The sequence below is a fragment of the Strix aluco genome, chromosome 7 (genome assembly GCF_031877795.1).
Source record: "Strix aluco isolate bStrAlu1 chromosome 7, bStrAlu1.hap1, whole genome shotgun sequence".
Taxonomy (NCBI): Eukaryota; Metazoa; Chordata; class Aves; order Strigiformes; family Strigidae; genus Strix; species Strix aluco.
The window spans coordinates 500,773-525,864 of NC_133937.1; the positions used below are offsets into that span (position 1 = coordinate 500,773).

At 49.1% G+C, this 25,092-nt stretch overlaps 1 protein-coding gene across 2 annotated transcripts in view; it reads right to left on the reverse strand.

Annotated features, from left to right (window-relative positions):
- Positions 1-286: 286 nt before the first annotated feature.
- The window catches only part of PAPSS2 (3'-phosphoadenosine 5'-phosphosulfate synthase 2), a 32,324-nt gene continuing 7,518 nt past the window's right edge, over positions 287-25,092 (reverse strand). Inside the window, exons 2-13 of one of the 2 annotated variants that reach the window (XM_074830142.1) lie at positions 14,962-15,067; positions 12,517-12,752; positions 11,633-11,771; positions 11,251-11,369; positions 11,011-11,124; positions 10,462-10,573; positions 8,506-8,526; positions 6,906-7,111; positions 5,781-5,916; positions 4,708-4,976; positions 3,321-3,550; positions 287-2,842 (exon numbers count right to left, since the gene is read on the reverse strand). In XM_074830142.1, coding sequence (XP_074686243.1) covers positions 2,701-2,842; positions 3,321-3,550; positions 4,708-4,976; positions 5,781-5,916; positions 6,906-7,111; positions 8,506-8,526; positions 10,462-10,573; positions 11,011-11,124; positions 11,251-11,369; positions 11,633-11,771; positions 12,517-12,752; positions 14,962-15,067 — 1,830 coding nt within the window. In that variant the 3' untranslated portion in view covers positions 287-2,700. The remainder of the gene's footprint in view (positions 2,843-3,320; positions 3,551-4,707; positions 4,977-5,780; positions 5,917-6,905; positions 7,112-8,505; positions 8,527-10,461; positions 10,574-11,010; positions 11,125-11,250; positions 11,370-11,632; positions 11,772-12,516; positions 12,753-14,961; positions 15,068-25,092) is intronic. The other variant, XM_074830143.1, reaches the window with a different exon arrangement.

The following is a 25,092-nucleotide window of genomic DNA, read 5'->3' on the forward strand; positions in this document are numbered from 1 at the left end:
AGTGCTGGTTACACTGCACAGAAAGGCAGGGCAGCAGAAGGCAGCGCAGTTACTGTGCTCGTTCAAAGGACTTGTTCAACACTACGCAGCCCAAACAGCAAAAAAGGTAAAAGAGCTGAGGGTGCCAGGTGGGGGCGAGTCCTGCTGCTGGCTGGGCCGGCTGCACCACCTGAGGTGCAAGGCTGGAGGGGGGTGAGGGCTCCTATGGCCACAGCCCTGTCACAGCCCCAGATGAACCACCTGGTTGTAATTTTCCCCCCCAAAAAAATTGCAAAGTGAGAGTTAGTTACATGTATAAATATTTATTTGTACTAAAAGTGAGGGTTTTGTAGCAGAGTATCAAGTTCAGAATATATTAAATCATGAGATGCATCAGTTGAGGTACAAATTCCAGTCTCATGTCTTTAATAAATACACTATATAAAAAAAAAAAACCACCTAGTCCACATACTCTAGTTTAATCAGAGGTAATCAGTACACTACGCTATTTTAAAAGGATAATACAACAGTTGTGTTTTGCTGTAACCATTTGGATTTACTGCAGGTTTGGTTTTTTTTAACCATTTGTTTATTTTGAGTGGCAACAGCACTATTTGCTACTTAAAAATTACAAATATCGCAGAAGTAAACAGGAGTATTGCTTCTGTCTTCCAGGTCCCTGCCAGAGGGCCCGAGTGTAAAAGGCACTGGTGCTAGTGTGCTTACTGCCACGGGGGGTGGTGCAGCGTCTTTGGTGAGGTATAACACAGCTTTGGACTCTGCGCTGAATACTCACAAAAAAATAAACCCGAAAGAGTTGACAAATGAACAAAGACTTTTTGCAGAAGTGTTCCAAATCACACACGTACTCTCGGACACTGTACCATGGCCTCAGCAAAACAGGTTTCAGCTTGCGATGCAGCTCACTACCCTCAGTGACGAGCGGGAGGGGATTGTTTTTACTGAGCATAGAGCCATTTGTAATCAAAACTGAAGCACAAGAAAGGGAGAACACTATATTTCCATTCCCTTTGAAACACATTCTGACTGGTTCTGGGGCGTCTCCTAAGAAAGGACGAGTACAAAAATCATCAATTCAGGTGGTTGCATTAACTAACAAGTGCATAGTTGTCTCCTCCCACCAAAAAAAACCTCACACGTGCATGTGGTGGCCGGGGAGGTGGCACGTTCCTCACCACCAGAGCAGCCCTCTGCCGCAGGCAGGAGGCTGAGGCGCAGGCAGGTGGCGGAGGGGCTCCCAGCCAGGCAGGGCATCGCACTCAAATGGCCACCACCCCCCCCAGACACACCCCAACGCCAGCGGGATGTGCCTGGGGCGAGACACAGAGGGGGTCAGGTAAAGCTTCGGTGCCGAGGCGCTGCCCAGACCGGCCGGAGGGCACCACAGGAGCTGTGCGCCAGCGGAGGAGCCTCGCGCACAGCGGCAAAGTCTGTGTTGAGGGAGGGAAGGGAAAAAAAAGAAGGCAGGGTCTGCAGTAACTTTCCACCAGCCATTGGCGCTCGGCTCGGCCCCATCACCCCTCGCAAGCTGGGGAGACCCAAGGACTTTTCTGCTGTCCTCTGGCCATCCCCACCCCTGCTGGAGCCAATGTCCCCATCCCACAGATACAAAGTGAAATCAGGTCACCTGGACCCGTGCAGGGCTACGGGTATGGATGAGGACAAGCACTTGAGCCACCTCTCACTTGGTTTACCAGGTACTGCTGCTCGGACCCACCCTCACACTGTGATTTCGCTAGTTTGCCTTTAATTCACCCTTCGGATAGGAGGAGCACGGGCAGAGGAAAGGGGGATCCCATCCTGCCTGGTGCGAGGATACACCCAAAAGCACCTAAACAGCATCCCCTGGTTTTGCTTGCTGCCCTGAGCGGTCTCCGAGATCTCCCGGGCTTTACGGTGCCTCCCAGGGCAGCTTCCCCTGCCCGCGGGCCCACGGGGCTGCGAGCGCAGGGATGGCCACGGCAGCGTCCCCACGGAAAGCTGAACTTGGAACACCAGTAACACTGAGCCCTGGTTTTGTTTTGACTGGAGAGGTCAAGCAGGAGGAAGCAAGGAAGAACAGTGAGCAATTGTCTCGGCCACAAGGAACTGGTGATGGTCAAGGCTGATTAAAAAAAAAATCCTTTTAAAAAAAGGACATTAAAAAAATCCCACTGTTTGTTAGCAAAAACTGTCTAAGGCACAACCTGGAGGGCAGTGACTGGATCCGAGCATCGAGTGCCCGTTTCCCTCTCCCACCCCAGCAGCAGCAGCTGCTCCTCGCTTCAGCGGCTGCTCCTGTATCTTCGGGCAGCGCTGGGTGAGGGGTAGCGGAAAGGCACTTCTTCATTTCTGCTCCACGCAGATGACAAGACACATTTTTATCGTGGTGCCGAGGTCCCGGCTCTGCACCAGGGGCAGTACGTGGCCCTGGCGGCACCAAAACGACCCAGCTGGGCCCATCCGGAGGCCGTGCTGGGCTTCCCGCGGCCGCGCTCAGCTGGGAAGGAAGGGCCCAGCTCCATGGGGATGCTCCTGGCAGCTTCAAGGGGAGAAAGACCAGGCTCAAAGTATTTCTGATTAGTAAAAAAAACTCTGACCCAGATAGGAAAACCCTACAGTCAGAGCACTGGAAATGCCAAGTAACTGATCTGTGTCATAGGGAATCAATCAATCATTGCTCACTCTTAATACAAGTATTTCTAGGTAGGAGGAGTAGTGTTAATTCTTCTTCTCCAGCGACTGGTAGTACGTGGTTAGGACTTTCCAAGCTTTGGGGGCCATGAAGCCGTCTGGTGGGTTTTCACCTTCACGAGCAAGCTTTCTCATGCGTGTTCCCGAGATGAAGTCAAACTCGTCATGCCTGTGCAAAACAGAGAGGGGTGAAATCAGCACGACCGGCCCGAGTCATCCCCAACGCAGCTCTTCTGCCGTGCCAAGCACATGGCCGGAAACCTCCCGGCACCGGCAGCACCCGTCCGCCGCCTCACACCCGGGTTTAGGATCAGCAGCAACGGGATTTCTCTTTCAAGAGGAGCTGGAGTTGTATGTAACACACTTCTCCAGCTGTGAGAGGCTGTATTTCTACCGCCACATTGTCCCCAAACTGCTTCTTATCCTCCCTGGTGGCTACCAAGGCGCATCTTTAGTTTCGCATGACCCATCCTTGACCTGATGTCAGCTCTCGGCGGCGAAAGCGGGTGGCTTTCGCAGGTTCTTCCCCCATTCCTCTCCTTAAGAGGAACACCAACTGCTTTTCCCTCTCCCCTGGCAAGCTGCACGATCGCAAACCGCATGCACTGTGTAGGCTGAAGAAACAGTGACACTGCTGCCTGAGTTACCTTTTCGGGTCATAAAAATCCATGGCCTTTTTCAGTTTATTGTAAGCAGCCACCCGGAAGGGGATGATTTCCACTGAGGTCAGGCCTGGCGCCATGCTGAGGACCTTTCCTCCCTGTGTGGGCTCGTAGAGGTCCTTCTTAGTCTCGGGGTGAGGCATGCCTGCAGGGTCGCGCCCCACGATGTAGAAATTGGCCCCAGCAATCATGCGAGCCCGGCAGTGCCACTGCACCTGTAAAGGAGAGACACAGGGAGCACTGGCTGAGGGCTGAGCAGCAGATGAGCTGCCTGCCCTGGGCTGCAGAAGAGATCCTGGCGATCCACATGCAGGAAGGCAGGAATGAAGGCAGGCAGGAAGGCAGGAAGGCAGGAATGAAGGCAGGCAGGAAAGAAGGAAGAAAGGCAGGCAGGCAGGCAGGCAGGAAGGCAGGCAGGCAGGAAGGAAGGCAGGCAGGCAGGAAGGAAGGCAGGCAGGAAGGCAGGAAGGAAGGCAGGCAGGAAGGCAGGAAGGAAGGCAGGCAGGCAGACAGGAAGGCAGGAAGGCAGACAGGAAGGCAGGAAGGCAGACAGGAAGGCAGGAAGGCAGGCAGGAAGGCAGGAAGGAAGGCAAGAAGGAAAGAAGGAAGGCAGGGAGGAAGGAAGGAAGGCAGGCAGGCAGGAAGGAAGGCAGGCAGGCAGGAAGGAAGGCAGGCAGGAAGGAAGGAAGGCAGGCAGGAAGGAAGGAAGGCAGGCAGGAAGGAAGGCAGGCAGGAAGGCAGGAAACACATCAGCAGCCTTGCTGTAGTTTCTCACAGCGATCAGGCTGCCCAGACTCATCTTCCACCGCTTGGACCTGATGCAACATCACAGTTCTCCAAAGGACATGTATTTCAAGCGAAACACTGGGGATGGGAACTGGTCTTGTTCCAATCTGGCAGCAAATGGAGGTAGCAGTTTGCTTTTTGCACATGCAAAGACAGTGCCCACCAGCTCTTGAGCCTGCACAGGCAAAGGCTGCCCACACATCCCTCTCCCTTCTCCTTCAGGGGATGTTCAGCGACCACCACTTTCATCCCACCCATTTAGGGACAGAAGGGAAACCACTGGGAGAAAAATAAGCATCCCTGCCCGACAGAGAAAAAGGTCACAGAGGTAAAGTCTGCTCTAGCCCCCTTCTCCCCAGCTCTCCGCATGGCTCGTGAATGCGCAGGAGCCCGCGGAGCCAAGCTCTGCTGGGAGACAGCTGCCACAGCGAGCTGCAGCTGAACCATGGAGGCAGCGAACAGCGAGGCAGCAGCTACCAACTCCCTTCTCCATGGCTTTACGGAGCTGCGCGGGCAGGCTGGCAGCAGGCACCCCCACGGACAGGCTTCACACTTTGTCATGGTGAGCAGCCGGGGGCTACGTTACCTCCGTGGGGCCGGCGTAGAGCATGGGAGAGGGGAAGATGGCAACGACGGTCGACTTGGGGTCCAGGACTTGCTCCTCCAGCACCGCTGCGTGCTGCTTCATGCGCCAGTCCAGCGGGACATCGTCATCTTTGGTCCATCCTCCCAGGGGGTGCAGGAGAAGCACGGGGTTTTTGTAACCCCTCTCCAAAAGCTGGCGCCGTGTGTCCTGCATGAGCAGGGCGTGCCCGTTGTGGACGGGGTTGCGCAGCTGAAATGCAAAGACAGCATCTAAAAGGGAAAGATTCAGAGGGTCACAGGCTTGTGCTGACCATCAGACCCTGCGGCTTCATTTTTCACACTATACATTTCAACACAGTTGTAAGATATGTACGTCGTAAGATGTGTGTCCTATTTTCACATGAGAGAGGCCTTAGATGAGTGTTTCGTATGTGTACGGTGCCTCTTCATTACTCTGCCAAGTACATTTTCATGGCACATCCTTCCTCTGGGGCCAATTTCAGTCCTATCAGCTCTCCTACAATGTTTTTTACATGCCACTGGACACCTCTGAGTTCCCTAACTTCTTAAGTGACCTGCCACCTCTCCAAGCTCAATGGCACCTTCAGGAAGGCCAACACCCTCTCCCCAAAGCGAGGGTAGGGGTCTGACGCCCACCAGCCTGCTGGGCTGACACCTGAGAGATGACACCTGAGCTGTGCCCCATGCCTGAAGGCCAAGCATGCCAGCGCAGGGCTTTAAATGCCCCGGGTGCAGAAAGAGAGGCTCTGACCTGCCAGGGAGGATGCGAGCAGGATGCTCAGTGCTTCCCAGCCCTGTGCTCGGAGAGGCCCACGAGGATGCAGCCCACCACAAGCACCACCTTCACCCCAGCAGACCCCGCGCCGCTTTTTGTGCCATGCCCTGCATCCCTCTTACTGCTCATCCCACTCAAACAGTCCCATTTTGGGAGCACAGAGAAGCAATTTGGCAAGTGCTGTGTGCTTGAGGGCAAGTAATCCCAGATCACACAAATCTCCCGGTGCCAGGTAAGGCAAGAAGAGCCGTGTCACCGGTGCTACCCAGGGCACTCACCAGCGTTCATTTCTCTGAACTTCTGCTTGAGAGCAAGCGGTGTCAGGCGGTACTGGTCCAGCCCATCGTTCCATTTGATCCTCTCCAGCACAAGGAGGTCTCCGCCAACCAGCCAGTCTCCGCTCTCCATCACCATCTGTGAATTACGCGCGCATGCATTACAGAGGGGACAGCAGAAGATCTCCTTTTCCCTTTCCCAGTCTCCTTTGAAAAGTGTTAGGCTGGACTCTGCTTGTAGGGTGAACTTTCCTTCTCATTCAGCACATAGTAGGCAGAAAACATTCTTACAGTGACCATGTGAACTGAACATCATGAGCAGTGCAACCCCGCAGAGCGAGGCATCAGCCAACTGCATCCCTCCTCTCTGGCAGCCGGGGGTCTACAAGTTATGGCACAAGACCCTCCTCCACCCCACTCTTTGCTCTTTCCTCCTGGGAATATGCAGGAAGAATAAGCCTGTTGCAAGGTGAGCAACTGCTGCTGAATAATTAAAAAAAAGTACAGAAAAAGAATTAGCACAGCTTTAGCCTTTCTAGGCAGATGGCTCAAGTCACTCAGTGTAACCTGGAGCTCTCCCTTTCTAAGGGATGATGTTCTTTGTACTGCCAGAGAGTAAGTGTGAGGAGATAAGCTGTAAAAATATAACACCCTTGTTGGCTGCCTGTACAGAACAGCGAAATTGGGGAATAAAACACAGCTAGAAGGAGCACAAGTCAGCAATCTGCAGCATTAGCATTTGGGAGCACCACTGGGATCGTCACACCCCAAGCGCAGGAAAACTTTGGGGGCTAAGTCGGTGGTCGTGTTAAAAACCTTTGGATGTCAGCACACCGGTGAAGGCAAGTGACTGAAAGGAGCAGTTCCTCGGCCGCACGCTCATTCTCCCCTTCACCTGGTGCTTGTTATCTGATGCTCTCGTTAAGCAGCAAGCGCAGCATTAACTCGCGAGCCTAAAAGTTCTGTCCTGCCTGCTTGGGACACAACAGTTCCCAGCGAGTTGCTGGGCTTGGAGAGCTGATAGGACACCCGTAGCCCTCAAAAGCTTGGAGAGGTTCAGTTCTCCAGCCCCTACCCGCATTTCCCGCCCCGGCCAGGCCTCCCAGAGCAGCACGGGGACAAACCTACTTTGACGTGGGGGTGTTTCGCGCAGGTGGTGCCCCAGACGCGGGCGCAGCGCTCCTCCTTCCGGTGCTCGAAGTACTCGGGGCTCCTCAGGACCGCCACCCTCCGCCCCGCGTAGCTGAGCGCCAGCGCCTCGCAGCCCTCCAGGCGCTTCTTGTCGTCCGTGGAGATCGGCAGCACGATCGGGATGCTCAGGTTGACTACGCCGTCTGGCAAGAGAGGGGGAGGATTTGAACGTCCTCCAGCCTCGGGCACTCGTCTTGGGCACCGAGTAAACGGAGGTTTTCAGAGGCACACGTTCTCCCTTTGGAGAGTCAAATTTTCCAGGGCTAGCTCAGGGATTCATCATCAGTCATGTAAATTTATTCACTGCCCCATTTTTTTCTGCACTGTTAATACACAGCAATGTTAGTGGAATAAGAAAGCTCCTTATCTTTGGGTCAGAGATGTCTCAAAGACACCTGGAGCATTTCATTACTTACTGGACTCTCTATCTCCCTGGAAAGATTGGTGCTCTCCAGTTAGCTTGTTGTAAAGCCTCTTTGAAAAACTTAAACATGCAACCCTGGATATAACCTCTGCCGGGAGAACAACCTCTATTAAGATGGCTCCCGCTTGCTGTTCCCCAGGGCATCTCACTCGTGCACATCTCCTGAACTGCCTCTTCCAACAGGGAAAACACACGCTTTGCTTTGTTCCTCTGCTTTTTTCTGGATATCTCTACACTGCTACTCCTCATCCTTTACATCTCTGCAGAGTCCATTTTTAATCTGTTTTCTGTGTATATACAGTGAGTCTACATTTGCACATGTAGTTTCTAATGTCAGTGTTGTCCCTAAATACCTCGAAGTCATGTTGGTTTTATCCCCACCCCCCCAATTTCCTAGCTGTCCACTAAGGTCCTACCATTTCTCCTTGGGTATCCCAGTATTAATACAGAAGAATCAGTCTGTCACATGGGTTTCTATTCACAAACAAGAATGAACAAATCACTGATTCAATTTGTTCTGATCTGACCAAAATCATTTTGGACCCTTGAGAGTCTTAATTTGAGGATTTTGACTATGATATAGATATTTTTTTAAATCTTTATTAAAGTGTTTGCATTTACTTTTAATTCATGACCAGGTATCATTCATCTGCCAGACAGCAATTTTCAAGCACCTTCATGAATAATCATAACTAAAGTCACATGGGATCCAATCAATATCAACTTCATACATTTAAATTATATTAACCAGTGATCAGTCAATAAAGTCAGCATGGAAAAAGCTGAATTATGAAACTAACAAATGATGCTGAAGCTGAGGATCATCATGTTTCAATTCTAAATGCAAGAGGCAGAGTTTTTTAAAAAAAAAAAAAAAAATCACTCCAGCAAAGGTAATTACAAAATTACATGACTGGGATTTTTGTGAAGACCGGTCGTTAGGACACGGGGTGTGCCATGACACTTTGCAACCAGCTGAATCATAAACTGGCCGTGCTTGTGACTAGCCTTAATAATTTTCTCTTTTTTTGTAAATCTCAGAAAATTACTTTAAGCAAAAAAAATCTAAATTGAAGTCATTTCCATACAACCTAAGAACAGTTATATACATACCAGCTACAGAGCGATTCCTTCCTGGGAGAATACAAACACAATTAAGATAATTAACACTCACGGGCACCAGTTACAGCAGTCATTTCTAGAACCAAAGCCGCTCGTGTAAAACCTCTGGCAAGCGCCACCAAACCGCAGGCAGGGTGCCTGCTGGCCCAGCCGTGGTCCTCCGCGGCGCTGCCCCAGCCCCTGTGGCGCTCGCCCGTCCGACACAGGCCGTGCTGCCCGACACTGTTCTTTTACCAAGTGGATGAGAGCTGGAGGCTCTGCGGCGCTCGTGCTGCCCTGTGACGCGCAGATCCACCTTTCTTCCTGGTGGCCATCATGCCCCTACACCAAGCACCTCATCCACCCAACTGCTGGTGGTACCAAGGTGGGATTTACTGTTCGAAGTCCAAGCGAGAGGAGCACTAGCTTGCACAAGTCCACCAGAATAACTGCAGCCTTTTGGGGCACAGCTGGAGTTGCCAAAAACCTGCACCCCAGAGCAAAAGGGCTGGACCAATGACTCTGGGAAGACCAGCCTCAAACCCCTCTTTGGCAATGCTGCACCCCAGCCTCGGCACCATGAGATGGAGACCCTCCACCGTTTCCTAAAGCTCGCCCAAGCAAAGCAGGGAGATTCTCCTTCCTGCCCAGATGTCACCCTGCAGCCTGACCACACAGATGTTGAGTTTGGAGACCTCCGTGGGGACAAGGTGTAGCGGGGACAGATGTTGATGCCCTCTACTACAAAGACCCTGCTCTGGAGAGTTCATCCCCCTGCAAAAGCCGGTGTCCTGGGCTTTGTCTCTGACCCTGTGGAGCTCTACAAATCCTGAATGTATGGCCGAGGAAGCCAGAGGAGCTGTGCTCAGTGACACTGACAGATTGGTGGGGGGGCACCCCAAAACCAGATGCTCTCTGAGACGAGCTTCTGGCACAAAGTGCGGAGCTCTGGAGCAACGTGGTCATTACAGGGCACCTCTGCGACCTCATCAGGCACAACAGGTAGCTCAGAGACCACAGATCAGGGTCTGATAACAAGGACACGTGCTTTTGAACACTTCTTTGCACACTGGGTGGGAGGTAAAAGGCTACGACATGTCCACAAGCAGAAGCCCCCACACAGACTCCACTCCAGTCCAAAGTGAGCAGTCCTGAGCTTTGCATCTGCTTCACAGTGCCCAAATCCTAATAACAGCAGCAAGTCATTGCCCCACACAGCCTCTAGAAGGAGGGCAAGACTCAAAGGGACTCACCGCCAAGATCCCAAATCCCTGAGGCCAGAGATCACTATCAGGTCTACAAAACCCAAAGTGAGCACCCTGCATGCATGTGAAGTCACAGCAACAGCAACTACAGCTGAGAAACAGGACAGAAATATCTACTGCCCCGCTCTCAGCTGTAGATGATCGCTGCCTGGATACTCTTTGCCTTTTCCAGGGATGAAGCACCTCTAACATGTTGCTAATGAATAAATCAGTCTGATTTATTTCAAGTTACAGTGAGTGATAAACAGGAAAGCAGGAAAAAAAAATTAAGTGAAATCAGGCTCTGCTCCTGTTTCCAAGGAACAGCTGCCTTCTCCTCCCACCTCAAATTCAACCTGGCAGCTTCCTTGCTTACTTGGCTTTGGGTTTGCATCTTTATTTACCCTGGTATAACCAAGCATGAAAAGAGCTGCACAATGGCTCCCAAAATGTTTGATCGGCACCGTGTGAGATGTCAAAGCTGTGAGCCAGGGTCCCGTCCACCGCACGGTGAACTTTGTCACCTTTAGTACCCTCTGGTGCGTTTCAGAGCCCGGCTTCCTGGCCCCCGCGGTCCTTCGCGAGCCCTCGCATTTAACACGCGAGAGGAAAGGAGGATGACAACAGGGCCGAGCTCAGCTGCCTGCCGAGGCCCGGCGGGGTGAGCACCCCGTCCCGCAGCAGCTTGCCGGCCAGCGTTAACGCAAAGCGTGGGGATTCGTACCATTCAGCAGGGTGCCAAAATGGATCACTTGCAAGTACTCTGCCTCGCGCATGAAGCCGGTCAGCGGAGTGGCCCAGCCTTCGCCCAGCACCTGCACCCACTGCAGATCCAGCTGCAAAACAAACCCAAATGGCACTCCTGTCACCAGGTCACTCTCAGAGGTCGCTTTTCCTTCCCTTCTGCTGCAACAGCGCTCTCATTTGTCTGGCTTCAAATATAGGACATTCTGAAAGGGGGAGAAAGCCATAGGGGGGTTGGCTTGTTGGGGTTTTTTTAAGCCAGACTCAGGTACTTTGATAGCACAACTGCTTGTGGGGCTGTACTAACACAACAAAGGAGACTGATGGCCCCGGCTTGCTACAGCACAGACACAGCAGAAAATGCCTGAGTATCAGGACCACACTCCAGCACACCATAAACCACAGCCACAAAAGGACACAGCCACCAGAGGAACAGAGCCCCCTCTAGCAACATCCCCGTCAAAGCTTCTACCCTTCCAACAGCTAAATAACGAGAGATTCACAGCACAGCACCCACACACGACGATACCTTAGTGATCTCTACGGACGGCAGCATCTCTGCTTCAGCTCGGACACTATCAAGTTTGTTTTCAGGTACAAACAGCTCAAGAACATCCTTAATTGAGCCATGGGGCACGATGTTCTGAAAGAGAGAGAGAGAGAGACAGCAATTGTAAGTCACACGCTGGTTTTTAATTGCACACTGAAAACTCAGTATCCGAAAGCAGGTTTACAAGCTGCCGGTGGCAGCGGCATAAAAACAACCTACTTGTGTTTGGAGGAGCTCCACAACCTGCTGAATACATTCAGACACTGACGCAACATTCGTTTTCAAGACTAGTTCAGGAGATTCAGGCTTCTCATACTTTGAGTCAATCCCTGTGAATCCTACGGACAATTAAACCCAAACTAAATTTATTTAATGTAACACTCGGCACCCTAGAGCCAACAAAGCTGTACAAACAACCAGCGAGCATTCAACCATACTGGGCACTACAAGTGACACTTATGACAGCAAAATTAGGGAAATGGGATACTGTTGTGCACTACAAAGAGCCTTTAGTAACCCACCTCTATGTGCAGAGCTGCAACGAGAAGCTATCCAATGCTTTGGAAAATAAAAGGCAAAATAAGAGCTCGCTCTTCCATACCTTTGATCTCTCCAGCTCTTGCCTTTTTGTACAGGCCCTTCACATCTCTGCTTTCACAAATATTTAGAGGAGCATCTACAAATATTTCAAAGAAAGGAAGTCCGGCTGCCTCATGAATTTTCCGTGCATTTTGACGATCCTGTTAGAAAAAAGACAGGAAAATCATACGTGTCTGAATTGCAGCAAGAGCCTCCCTACTACATGACGTGCCCTGGAATTCGACACAGGTAAATTCATCTCTGGTATAGATTTATTAAATTTGCACTAATTCTAATAAGGGTTTTTCATCTCCCTTTCCCTCTTTTCTTTAAAGATACTTCTAAAAAAAACCCCAAATAACTACAACTTTGATCCATTTTCAGCTTTTTCCATCCGAAACATCAAGATCTCTTCGTTAAGCAGGACAGCAGAACTTTAGAATGTGAATAATTATCTGCCCTGTGTCGAGAAAAGGAACTGCTTGCATCGGCTTGATAACGGCAGCTACTTGTATTCTCAGGAAGCATGAAAACACAATCAATACTTCTTCAAACGGAGTAGTGATAGCACTGTGACAGGCTACTGTTTCTATTGCCTCTTGTCTGCCTCCTAAAAAGTTAATAGTAGGAGCCTCTGTAAGGAGATTTTAAACTTCTCTTAGCTTTTAATCAATTCATAATATTGAATATATTCGAAGAGGTCATGTCAAACTGCCCTTCAGAAATCTGTACTGATTGTGTTTAGTTCTTTGTATCGGTGGTGTTTTACAAAAGAATAGAAAAGAAGTTAAAAGGAGCGTCTGATGGCATATATAGGAAGTCCTCTGCGTAAATCTCTCTTCCCTAAGAACAATCATGAGATCAAGGCTGCCCAGAAAAGAGCAGAATATGACACAGGCAGTTTACCTTTGTGAAAGGAGAAATGAAACTAGTTATGCAGACAAGCCCAGCATCAGCAAACAGCCTGGCCACCTCTGCGATGCGACGGATGTTCTCCTCGCGGTCCCCAGCCGAGAAACCCAGGTTTTTATTCAAGCCATGACGAACGTTATCACCATCCAGGGAATAGCAAGGGATGCCATGAGAGACCAAGTACTCTTCCAGAGCAAAGCCAATGGTTGTCTTGCCAGCTCCAGAAAGGCCTGGTTGAAGACAGAAAAGCAAGATTCTGGTTTGAGGTCCAAAGAGTGAAAATGACAGTGTAACACAATACCTGCTGGGACACTGGCAATGAACTCCTTTCTGAAGCTGCTTTAAGGAAGGAATGAGGTAGGGAAGTTGGATTTATCTTTTTAGCACACAGTTATCACCGCAGAACCCTGGCCAACCCTTCTCATTGAAGGGGTGGCTTTAATGCCATGAGAAAAGCTGCTATATTCCAACATCTGAAGGGGTTCAACCCAGCAGTGTTGCAAAAGCACCTCGTGCTGGGCCATGGTGGGACAAGTAGGTACCAGTAAATAGAAGAAGCTTGAAAGGATGCTGCTGCCTTGTAAGTCTCTCAGCATCTTCCTCCTCGTCATCCTGTTCCCCCTCTGAACAGCCAACTGCTCTCCCAGACTGAACCCAAGGAGAGGTTCTTGCTGCAACTGTGTGGTGTGGGACAGGCTCCAGCAGCAGCTATTGTCCCTCTGTATCCACAAACACCTCCTTCTGCAGAAGCAGCACCCACAGATCCATGTGAGCAGGAGCAGGATGGTTCTGTAGACAAGCAGCGCATCTTCAGCTGCCCACGTCTCCTGGAGTCATCAGCCAGAAAGACAACAATCCAAAACGAGGTGGCTGCTTCCCGACCCAGCTCCAGCCACTTCCACAAAAAGCACTTTCTACTGGCTGCGTCAGGAAGCAGCCAGTGCGCCTGGAACACCAAACTCCTCCTCTTCCTTGGGTGGGGATCTATGTGTTGAAAACTTGAGATGGAAGAGGACCTTGACTTAGGAGGGATAACACCTCCGAACACCACACCTGTCTCAGGAAACACTTAGCCTTGGAGAATCTCCTGTAGAGATGGCATCATCTGCTCACCTCTTTTTATACCCTTGGCATGACACCTACTATTGACCACTCATGGAGACAAGACCCTGGGCAAGGTGACTTTTGGTCTGATGCAGAACAGCCATGTCTGTGCTGGAGAGGAAACCGGGCTGGGCAGAGATGAATCCTGCTGGCTGTGCCTTCGTTTTTTGTAGTGCAACAGACTAACTGAGAGCTCTCCTGAGCTGGCAATGTAGGGCATTCAAATGCCCTTCCATTTAATCCATATAGTCCATGCAATGAAATGTCCTGCCATATAGCCTCTTAAAATTAAATTGACAGAAAGTTAGGAGACCACTGTCTATTTTAAAGAATAATCATCAGCCAGAGAAGCTCAAACCTTTCAGACACAAGATTTTTGAGTGATATTCAAAAAAGAAGGAAATTGCCTTGAATAGGTTTTTTTGCCTTCAGACATTCTATTAAAGCAGATCAGGCATTGGGTTTCTTTTCAAAATTGAAGAGAACAAAACAGAAACGTGTTTGAATCCAACATCTAGCACATAAACTGATACGAAGGCAAATCAGAATGGCTTTACAAACCCTTCCAAGTACATCTTTCAACATCATCCAGCAGTCAAAGAAAATACCAATATTTAACAAGCAAAGAAACAACTGGACAAGCAGCAAAAGATAGAGTTGTGTGAATATTAGTGGAACAAAAGAGATGCAATTGTAATTTCCAGCAGCCCCTAATCCCCAAACAATGAGTTTATCTTTCAAAGCAGAAGAGAAGGGCAACACATCTGAAGGCATATGAAATGAGAAGTAACATAAGAAACCTGCAACAGCTGTGCACGGAATAGCTTCCAGCGCGACTCGCTGTCTGGGAATATTTATTCCTCAGACAAGATGACTGCCTTGTTGCGCTGCTTATGAGGTCACTTTAAACACAGTAAACCTAGGTGTCCCAATAAACTTCCCACCGGCCCAGGATGAAAACATCCGCATGTTGTTTTGAACAACCCTGGGCACGTTTCACCGCTAAGGACTGGCTGGATTTGAGCCAAGGCTTCTCTCAGCCACACACTTGGGAACAACAAGTGCGACCCTTAGGGCTTCTGACGTGTTCAAAGGAGCCCAATAACAGCTGTGAAATTCATAAAAACATTAGTTATGGGCAGTAGCTGCCAGGGAGAACGTCTTGCTGCGCCAGCACCGTGTGACAGTGTTTCCCAAGTGTAAATGTTTTGCAATTCCCAGGAAAAGGAATGCTGAAGTTTCCTGCGGATCCCAAATCCCCACCTCTGAGCCATACTCATGTATGCAAGTGGCTTGCACACGTGAAGCCACGCTTTCACGCCCAGATGAAAATACCTGTTAGCCAAACCGTGCAGCCTCGAAATCCACCCCTGGTACCGACGACTTGTCCTCTCTTACTCCTGCTGACGTGATGGGCTTGGTAAACCACATTGGTTGATTCCTGTTGAAAACAAAGCAAAACAAAACACTTTTGTTACCTTGTTGCTCTCTGTACAAAAGAAAATCTCAGCTGGGACTAATATAAGGGAAACACAAATTTGTTTAAAAATCTGCATGAGCCATTGCAGCAAACTCTGGCAATTTGGTACTTTGGTGTAAGTTGGATTTCTGTATGAACAGCACAGACTTATTTTTTGAAGAGAGTATTTTCCTCTGTTCAGAGCGCTTCTGGTGGCAATGCCTTGGCGTCCGACACAGCCAGCAGCAGCAGCAGGTGACTTGCTTTGCTGCAGGAGTGCTGCCAGGTGACTGATACACCTGCAGGCAGGCAGGGGAGGACTCAGAGTCCACGCCGAGACACGGACAGCACACTCCCTGCCCCTTCAGCAGTTTAAAATACAGGCCGACTCATCCATTATTTTAATTACGCTTGCAAAAACAAAAGCAACTTAAGGTGCTAATTTACTTGCCATGTTTAATGGAACACGGGTGCTAATAATTGTATCTGGGGCAAGAAAGAGTGACATAGCAGAGCTGAGCTGAGCGAGAGCGGGACCCAGCTGGGGAAGACGGTGGGATGGGAGGCAGAGAAAACAACACCTAATATGTATGCATGTGCTTCCCAGTGCGAACAAGGGACTGGGACAGTGCTGAGCCAGAGGCCTGAATTTTGGTGCTTCCCATCGTTAACCTGCTGTGGGCAGAGCAGCCTCAGCCTCTCCGCTGGGATGCAGGCTAAACAGCCTGTCTGTGCCGTGCAACGGTACTTCCACAAAGACTTCTCACACGTAAAATATCTACAAGACTTTATTAATCACGAGGATTATGTTTCCAACCCAGGCAGCCAAAAGAAAAGTCTCCAGAGGGAGAGAGGATATAAATATTTTCACTCCAACCGGATTCTTCACAACTGTAGGTTTATCCGTTTCGTATCATCGGTACAGGAGTGGGTCTGGGCTTTGCATGATTACATCTCACTGTATAAATATTTCTATGTTTGAAGTCACAGCAGGGAAGTGATCATCTTTCACGTGTCCAAGAAAAAAAATTTTGACAAGAAAAAAAAAAAGAAGAATGGGAGAGACAATAAAATAAAAGGTCACTTTTAGATGTGTTAGCAAAAGAGCCTGATTTCCCCACCCCACTCCCCCTCCTTGCTGGGCCATTAACACTTTGACATGATTCAGCAAAGGCATAAGCATTCATTGGAGACTTGGCATTTTGTATGCAACAGAGGGCTCTGCCTGCAGAGAAACCTGGGTGAAAATTATTCCGTCACAGAAGAGAAAAAATACCCTCCTCTCCTCACCTGTTTTTATTATCTTTCAGAGGCCAGCATCCCAGCAGAGACTGACCTCCCATTGCAGCAATTTATTACCATACTCAGAATTTCATGCCCATTTTCAAATTAATTTTAGCAAAAGGCTCCAAAATTAGCCTCTTTACGCCTGAAAATTGGCCATCTGCAATTGCTTGTGGGTGCACCGAACAGCTACCCCACTCCAGAACGTTTTAACAGACTGGTAAGAATAGCTGTGTCCAAAATAATCATAATAATGGTCATAAATCTCACCTCCAAGATCAACTCTCAGCAAGCCTCAACATCAGCACCACAACTGCGAGATTGCACTGGAAGAAGCTCTGTGAGGGAGAGCGATTGCTCCAGAGCTGGCCCAAAGCGACCAATTCCCACCCCGTGCCACCACTGTACGACCTGACGGGAAGTTCTGCACTAAAAAAGGTTTTCAGAGTTGTTGTCTCAACCACCTCCAGCAGCACATCTTCTCGCTCCAGGACTCTCACTTCCTATTTTCATTGCCGCAGCCACCAGAGCGGGTCCCTGACATCACCTCCCCCTTCCACAATTGCTTCAAAGGACAGAATCAATTATTTGGGGGTTGGAGTGTAGTGGATGGACAAGACACTGTCTGAGACACAGACCCTGGGTACCACAAAAAACCAAAACCTCTCTAGACCTGACTCTGAAAAAGTGAGTGAGCCCAACACATCCTGGTGACTCACAAAAAAGATAAGTAGCTCAAGATCTGGTGTTTGAGTTTTGTTCTGTTTTTTTGCAGGGAGTTGTCAAAAGTCTGTTTGAACATTTTGAGCTTGCAAGGTGAGACAGCACCACCGTGGTTTAATTTTCACCCGTCCCCGGGGGTTCAGGCTTTGGCAGTAAGACTAAACGAGCACACGCAGAAGATCCAACTGACTAAAATAATTCCTTCTCCCAAGACACATGGGTGTGTTTCTGCTGTGTTTAGTCTTGGCTGAGCTGTGGCACTCCTCTGAAATTATTGTCACCTTTGCCAAGGACCCTCAGCCAAGCACAAGTGCCCAAACTCACCTTTCCAACAGCTTTCCACCACTCAGCCCTGCAGCAAAACCAACCTCCCCTGTGGCAGGGTAACGCCCGCCCGGTGATTACACAGTCCTCAAGCACAGCACTCCAAAAACCATAAAGCAGATATTTTCAAATTGTTTGCAAACCACAACAGATGAGATTGATACTTCTGTGTGGAGAAATGAACTTGCACACTTCAAATCTCTCGTTCCCACCCTCTGCATGAGTCAGTAGGAACTCCAGCCTTTGCAAAATGTTGATCCGCAGGATCTGTCCTGCAGGAGATGAACTATGATAACGTCCGTGCCTCCTGCCTCGGGAAGATGCAGGAACTAACACATTCCCACACGGCTGACATAGTGAGATTGTTATGTTAGAACTACACATTGCTGTGCCGTGAATTTGCACTGTGCATGCATCTCAGAGCTATTATTTTGCACGTTGGCCTCTTTTGGAGCTTGGAAAAGCATCACTGAGGGCATTTTTGCAATTCAGCAACACTGTCAGACCTCTCCTACCTGCTGGGAGCTCCCTCTGATTTTTCTGCTATGTTAATAATCTTGCTGGTAAACTCCTCCTAACCCTGAGCAACTGCCTGCCACAGACCGACTCAAATTCTTGATGACAGCTACAGCAAAAGTCAAAAAAGACAGAGAGAAACACAAGCACGTGGCAGGTGGCTGAGCTGGCAGCTTGCTTGGCCAGGAACGGGCTGTTCAGCAGGAAACACTGACTTCCCACCTAATCATCCACCAGCTGGGACATGGCTTGGGAAGCCAGAGCTGAAGCACAATCAAATGGAGTGAAGGCATCACCAAAAATAAGCATAAATGGCCCGAGAGCAAATCCTGGAGAGATTTCATCCAGAAAGAGCATGTACTGCAAGACCATTGGGAGGCAGAGATAAACGGTGGACAGGGTTTAATCAGATGTGGGGCTGTCCTGCTGATTTTAGTCCCACGGTTTTAACCTCATCATCGTAAACCAAATATATGTAAAAGAGATAATCCAATCATCATCACAACACACTCACACCTGAATGCTGGACCCCACAGCAGGGACAATTTAGAGACACTGGTAAGCATTTCTTGCAATAGCCTAGGTCAAAGAAGTGAGGTTTGGGAGAGGAAGTTCTTACCTATCATTCAGCCCCAAACAAGGCTCCAAGCAAGGCAATAAATGACCCAGCAGCGTCTCTGAAGAAGAGTCGTGCAGCCTCTGCCAGTCAGATGGTTAAGGACACTGCCACGCTCTCTCCTTTCCTTGGAAATATGCTATTTGGCCATGTCTGTATGATCTCAGTGCTCAGCCCACCCTGTCTTACCTCATCCAGGAAATGAGAAAAAAATAAAGACATGGCTCCAAACCTTGTACGGAGGCTGCAGCAGACCAAGAAGCCAAACCCTAACTCTGCTTTTGGCCTTCCCTCCTACTGAACCTTTCCATGAAGTTGATAAACTGGGAGGCACCAACATCGCAGGTGTCTAAGATCAGGCCTGACTGAGCTACCTGCCAAGTGTCTCCTGGCCCAGCTTCCAAAAGAAACAATTTTTTTCAGCCGCTGCTCTGGTGGGACAACATGGTTCCCTGCTTTGTGAAAGCAGGTTGCAGGCAGAGGCAGGAGGCTTTTCCCTGGTGCTCCTTGCGAATAAAGAGATGGGGCCTCTGAGACAAGAAAGGCCACCATAACATAGACCTGTTGGAAATCAGGAAACATCAGTGACCTCTGCTCTGAAAGCTACCACTGCTCAGTTCATGGTGTCTGAAAAAGTAACATCAGCTCTTCCTTAAGTATTTGGCCCTGAAAGGGAGCGGCTGTGCTTGCCCACACAAATCGAAGGTCACGTGTGACTACCCACAGGAGAGATGTTATCAGGTGTTATCTTCTCCTCTCATCTGACAGCTGAATGCACGGTGTCTGGGGGACCTCTCACAGCCATCACTGACATTTGTTAGGAGCAGAACCACTGCATGATTAATAGAAAACGCACTAGACGAACAACATTTAAGGTTGTCCCAACGAATTACACAGATTATTTGCCATCTTCCACTAGAAATTCAAGTATGTATAAAGTCTGGCCCTTAGGGCACAGGCAGCATCTCCTCCTGCCCCCACCTACCCATATCTCTAGCCAGCATCTCCACAGCTGCATAACGGGACCAGGGCAAGAACCAAGTACGAGTGCCGCGTGCCACAGCCAAGGGGTGGAAACAAAGGAGGAGAGACGGGAGCTGAGCAGAACATTCAGGAGATCCCCTAAGCGCATACAACATCCTCAGGCCAACCCCTGCTCTGCCATCCACAGAAGGCAGAGCTCTCCCATGTTGCAGGAAGAAAGATTTCTCATTAGAAAGCAGTGCTGGTCACTGAGAAGGCTGATAGGTCTAAACTAATGTTCTTATCCCCTCTGTCACTGAGGGAGTCCCTCTGCCTGCTGTAGCTGGCACAGGCAGGGCACTGGAAGCTGTCCAAGAGCCACAGCTCGTGGCAGGCTGCAGCAACATCCCACTCCAGAGAGGGACTCCCTCCTGGAAACACTGCACAGATCAGCCCAATAACGAAGCCAGTGGAGAAACACTCTTGTAGCACAGTGCTGTTAAGGCACATTAGTCACACGTCAGGCTCACTCTGCACAAGGGCCAGCCCTGTACGAACACCATTAGCATCCAAAGGCAGCTGGCAGTGCTCACGGCCCTGGGGAAACCCTGACCCAACAGCGAGGGTAGGGTCGGGCTTCCCCGAGCTGCGTTTTTATTTATAGGGCTATCTCACATCATTTGGAATCTGATTCATTTTTTTCCAGTCAGGCATTTAATACACACCCTATTTTGGTACTGCAGTCTGGACATCTCTCCAGGAGGGAAAAAAAAATAAAAAAGAGGCTTTCAAAATGTTTTCAGCTGATCATATTTGCAAATGGTAAAACAGGATTTTAAAATGATAAAATGATCAAGCAAGCTTTCAAGTTTGAAGTTAAAGACTTGCTTAAGCCTCCGAAGGTTGATCTAACTTAATGTTTAAAAATCCCCTCCCAAATCCTGCCATCTTACTAAAAAAAAAAAAAAAAAAAAAAATCTTTTGTCCTAACAGTTGAATTTGATGCATAAAAATTAAGTTTATGGGCCTTTTCCTTAAAAAGTTATTTTCTTCTGCCAGGGCAATTCCCACAGCTGCTCTTGCAAATGGGCGAGTTGACATTGTGGAGAAGATAAAGTATCCATCACCAACAAGGGGGAAAAGCCTTCTGTAAAAGAGTCATTTGCTCCAGAAGAGCAAAACTATTATACTCGAAATGGAGGAAGAGAGGAAAGAGTGGGATTTTGCCTGTGGAAACAAAGATTTCATTATGATCATATTGAAGAAAGATGGAGAAGTCTTGGAGTCTCTGAAGTTCCGGTTCAGCTCTTATAACCCTAAACCTAGACTTTTCCCAAATTTGAGTTTGATTCATTTAATGGTCTAAGTCGGTAAATGCTTTAAAATCAGTTCCATTCTTTCCCAGGGAAAAACCCCACCAAGATGGAGTTACCCTGGAAATTTTGCCTATTTCACCTCCCAGGATTCCACCGTCACAACGCAGAGCCTGGCTCACAGGTCCCGACGGGGAAGTGGGACTTCTCAAGCACCCGACACGTTACCGTACCACCCACCTTCCTGCTCCCCGTGCCGCCACCCCCCCCTCGATCCTGCACAGAGGACTCGCCTCCTCTCCCACCACCCGTACGTAAGCAGAAATAATGTTCTGTTTTCTTTTTAGGCTTAGCTGAGTAATACAGTGATGTGTCACCAAATACCCTGCAGAGGTTTCGGGGCTGGGGTTGCCAACATTCCCTCGCAGCAGGCAAGATGCTGAACTGGGCTCCCTTTCTTCATTCAGAGCTCTGAATAAACCACAGCAGACCTCACTCGCTCCCTGGCACCCTCCGCCTTTGACGCTTGTTCCTTTTGGCACCGCTACCTCGGCCACTGTCCCCTGCCAGGAACGTAACACAGAAGATCTTAAAGAGAGCAGCAGAGACATCCCAGTTACCCGAAACAAGCAGTCTTTCAGCTTGGAGACAGACGGCTGAAGATGCCAAACTTTGCTAACACACAAGGTTTTCAAGGTGGTGTTAGTTAAGCTGTTTTTTTTTCTCAACCCGCAGGAGTTTTTGAGCTCTTAGCAAGACTTTAATTTTGATTGCAGCCAAAATATTTTCTCTTGATATAAATTTGCATGGATTTAGTTGCCACAATCAAGTTTTATACAACCCTGGCAAAAAAAAAAACCAAACAAACCCCAACAAACAACAAAACCAGGCTCATGTTTGAGTCACCTTGCAAATCAGATGCTGATTTCTAGACTGTGTGACTTCAAATCAGCAGGTTGGGCGTTAAAATCTGCCTCTCTGAAGGCACCCAGATCAGGCATTTATCTCTGAATTAGATGATGTCACTACTCTAATTTCCTCAACACAGGAAAACTAGTGAGTCATTCTGCGCTCCTGCATTTTCGGGATGAATTTGCAAGGCCGGGACAGATGTTATAAAAACAATTTTCCCGTCTTCATTCCAGAAATCACAAGGGACAGCTGCATGGGCAACAAATATTTGACAAACAAAGCATCTTGTCAGCCGCTGACAAAAATAACAATTTAAACAAGAAATCCTTCCATGGTTGCCCTATTTTTTATACTCAGAGCAGTTCTGCTAAATTACCTCCCCTAAATGAACCCATTTCAGCAGTTTGGCTCATGCTCATTTTGCAACCAATAGGTTTGACATTGCAAAAGGAGAACTGCTTTGCTTTGATGTCTGGGGTCTGTTACAAGGCTGCTCTGGATCATGCCGGGACCACCAACAATGCAAAAGCCAGTTATCTTGCAAAAAGAGGGAACACAAACGATGTTCTCACTGCAGTGCAGGTAAGTTTTGGGATTGAACGCCCATAGAAAGCGATTGAGCATGTCTATTTAACCTCCAAGAAAACCAAAAAGAAGGGAATTATGTGACCAGAAGGTAGGTGACTAGTTAAAACATAGAGAGATGGTGTAGGCCGGTGACCTCCATCAGCAAATCCAGCGCCCGGCGGCGCAGAGAGCCACGACCAACAGCCAGCTGAGCTGCTTTGAACAGCGCAATGGCAACTGCATGAGAAATCCTGCACCAAAACAGAGCAGCACAGCACCGCTCCCCTACCAGGAAAAACTACCCAGTACACGTGGCCATGCTTCTGTATCTTCTTTTGGAGAAAAATACCAAGTTACAGAAATGGTAATCTGAGTATCAATCCCTCAGATTTCAGGGACAAGAGGAAAGGTGGACAAGGGTACGTATTTTGACTATACATTAACTTCAGTATCAAAAAAATTTCCAGGGAGGAATTGTATTTACATGTAATACTTTTTCTTCTTGAATATGAGATTTAGGAATTTAATTAATGGGTTGTGGCTCTCTACAGTAAATAAGTCACTGTACATGTCCTGCCTCTTATCGTGGCAAGGCAAGCACCCTATCCCTTAAAACAAGCAAGACAGCCAGGATTCCTGCACCAAAATGATGCAAAGAAAAACGTGCAGTATAGTGTCAGGAGATCATCAGCTGAGCTGATGTTCAGTTCTAAGATACAGCTTTCATTCAGTTATAAGATACAATCAAAACCACAAGCTCTGCTGTTCAGAGATGCTACGTGATACTGCCTTACCAGGAGGGTCCCCCAGAGAACGCCAGGAGACAACGTGTCAGAGCAATATCCCATTTGATCAAAACCATTCCCTTTGAGAGCTCCAGAAATTAGCTCAACAAATAAGGACCGTCGTTAACTTACCTTTAAAAGCTCAACTGGCATGGTGGCACTGCTCTAACACAAATCACAGCAAGCTGCATTCAGCAGTTTTATGTTCTTGTTAACTCAAGTTTGCAATAGGTTTTCAAACTTCGGAAGCCAACATCTAACATCCTGTGACTGGAGAGTTGGAATGGAAGGACACAGTATCTTCAGGAAGGACAGGCAGGGGGACAGGGAGGGGGGGTCACCCTCTATGCCAGTGCCCAGCTGGGGTGCAGGGAGCTCTGCCTGGGGGTGGGTGAGGAGCTGAGTGAGAGCCTGTGGGTCAGGGCTAAAGGGAGGGCAGCGACAGGGGACATTATAGGTGGGGTCTGCTACAGGCCACCCGACCAGGAAGACTGAGAGGATGAGACCCTCTATGGACAGATAGAAGCAGCCTCATGTTCACAATCCCTGGTCCTCATGGGGGACTTCAACCACCCCAATATCTTTTGGAGGGACAACACAGCAGGACATAAGCAATCCAGGAGGTTCCTGGAATGTGTGATGATAACTTCCTTCTCCAGGTGATGGAGGAGCCAATGAGGAGAGGTGCTGTGCTGGACCTTGTTCTCACCAACAAGGAGGGGCTGGTGGGGAGCGTGAAGCTCAAGGGCAGCCTTGGCTGCAATGACCATGAAATGGAGGAGTTCAAGAGCCTTAGGGAAGCTAGGAGGATGCACATCAAGCTCGCTACCGTGGACTTCAGGAGAGCAGATTTTGACCTCTTCAGGGATCTGCTTGAAAGAGTAGCATGGGATAAAGCCCTGGAGGGAAGAGGGGATCAAGAAAGCTGGTTAATATTCAAGGATCACCTCCTCCAAGCTCAGGAGCAATGCATCCCAACAAAGAGGAAGCTAACCATATCCTGGGATGCCTCAAGAGCAGTGGGGCCAGCAGGGTGAGGGAGGGGATTCTCCCCCTCTGCTCCACTCTCCTGAGACACCCCCCTGCAGTGCTGGGTCAAGCTCTGGGGCACCAACATCAGAAGGACACCGATCTGCTTGAGCGGGGCCAGAGGAGGCCACGAAGATGCTCGGGGGGCTGGAGCACCTCCCCTGTGAGGACAGGCTGAGAGAGTTGGGGGGGTTCAGCTGGAGAAGAGAAGGCTCCAGGGAGACCTTAGAGCGGCCTCCCAGTACTTAAAGGGGCTACAGGAAAAGGGGGGAGGGACTCTTGATCAGGGAGTGTAGGGATAGGATGAGGGGTAATGGATTTAAACTGAAAGAGGGTATATACAGATTAGATATAAGGAAGAAATTCTTCCCTGTGAGGGTGGTGAGGCCCTGGCACAAGTTGCCCAGAGAAGCTGTGGCTGCCCCCTCCCTGGAAGGGTTCAAGGCCAGGTTGGACGGGGCTTTGGGCAACCTGGGCTAGTGGAAGGTGTCCCTGCACATGGCAGGGGTTTGGGACTGGATGGGCTTTAAGGTCTCTTCCCACCCAAACCATTCTATGATTCTACAGTTCTGTGATTCTAACCACAGCTATGAGCATGCAGGTGGGACACCAGCTCCATTTTCTGCTAAGTAAGAAAGAAGAATCTCCTTCCACCCTCCAAGCTAGCACAGGTTGAACTGAGACCATCTCAGCTCTAAACTATACGGGGACAAGATACCCGTTTTTAACATGCCCATCATACCCCTCTCAGGAAAGAAATCCTGTACCTTTTGAGAAGCTCTAGAGATTTCATAAGTAGTGGGAGCTACAGAGGATCTGCATTTCAAGCAGCTTCATCAGATTTTAAAATATATACATTTCTGTAAAAGAACTAATCCTCTTGTGTCACTTCTCCTCTACAGGACATCATGGCAGCCTGCTGAAAGAATAAAGCTGGATACAAGCCCAGGCTGGTGGGGGCTCAGCATTGTGGCC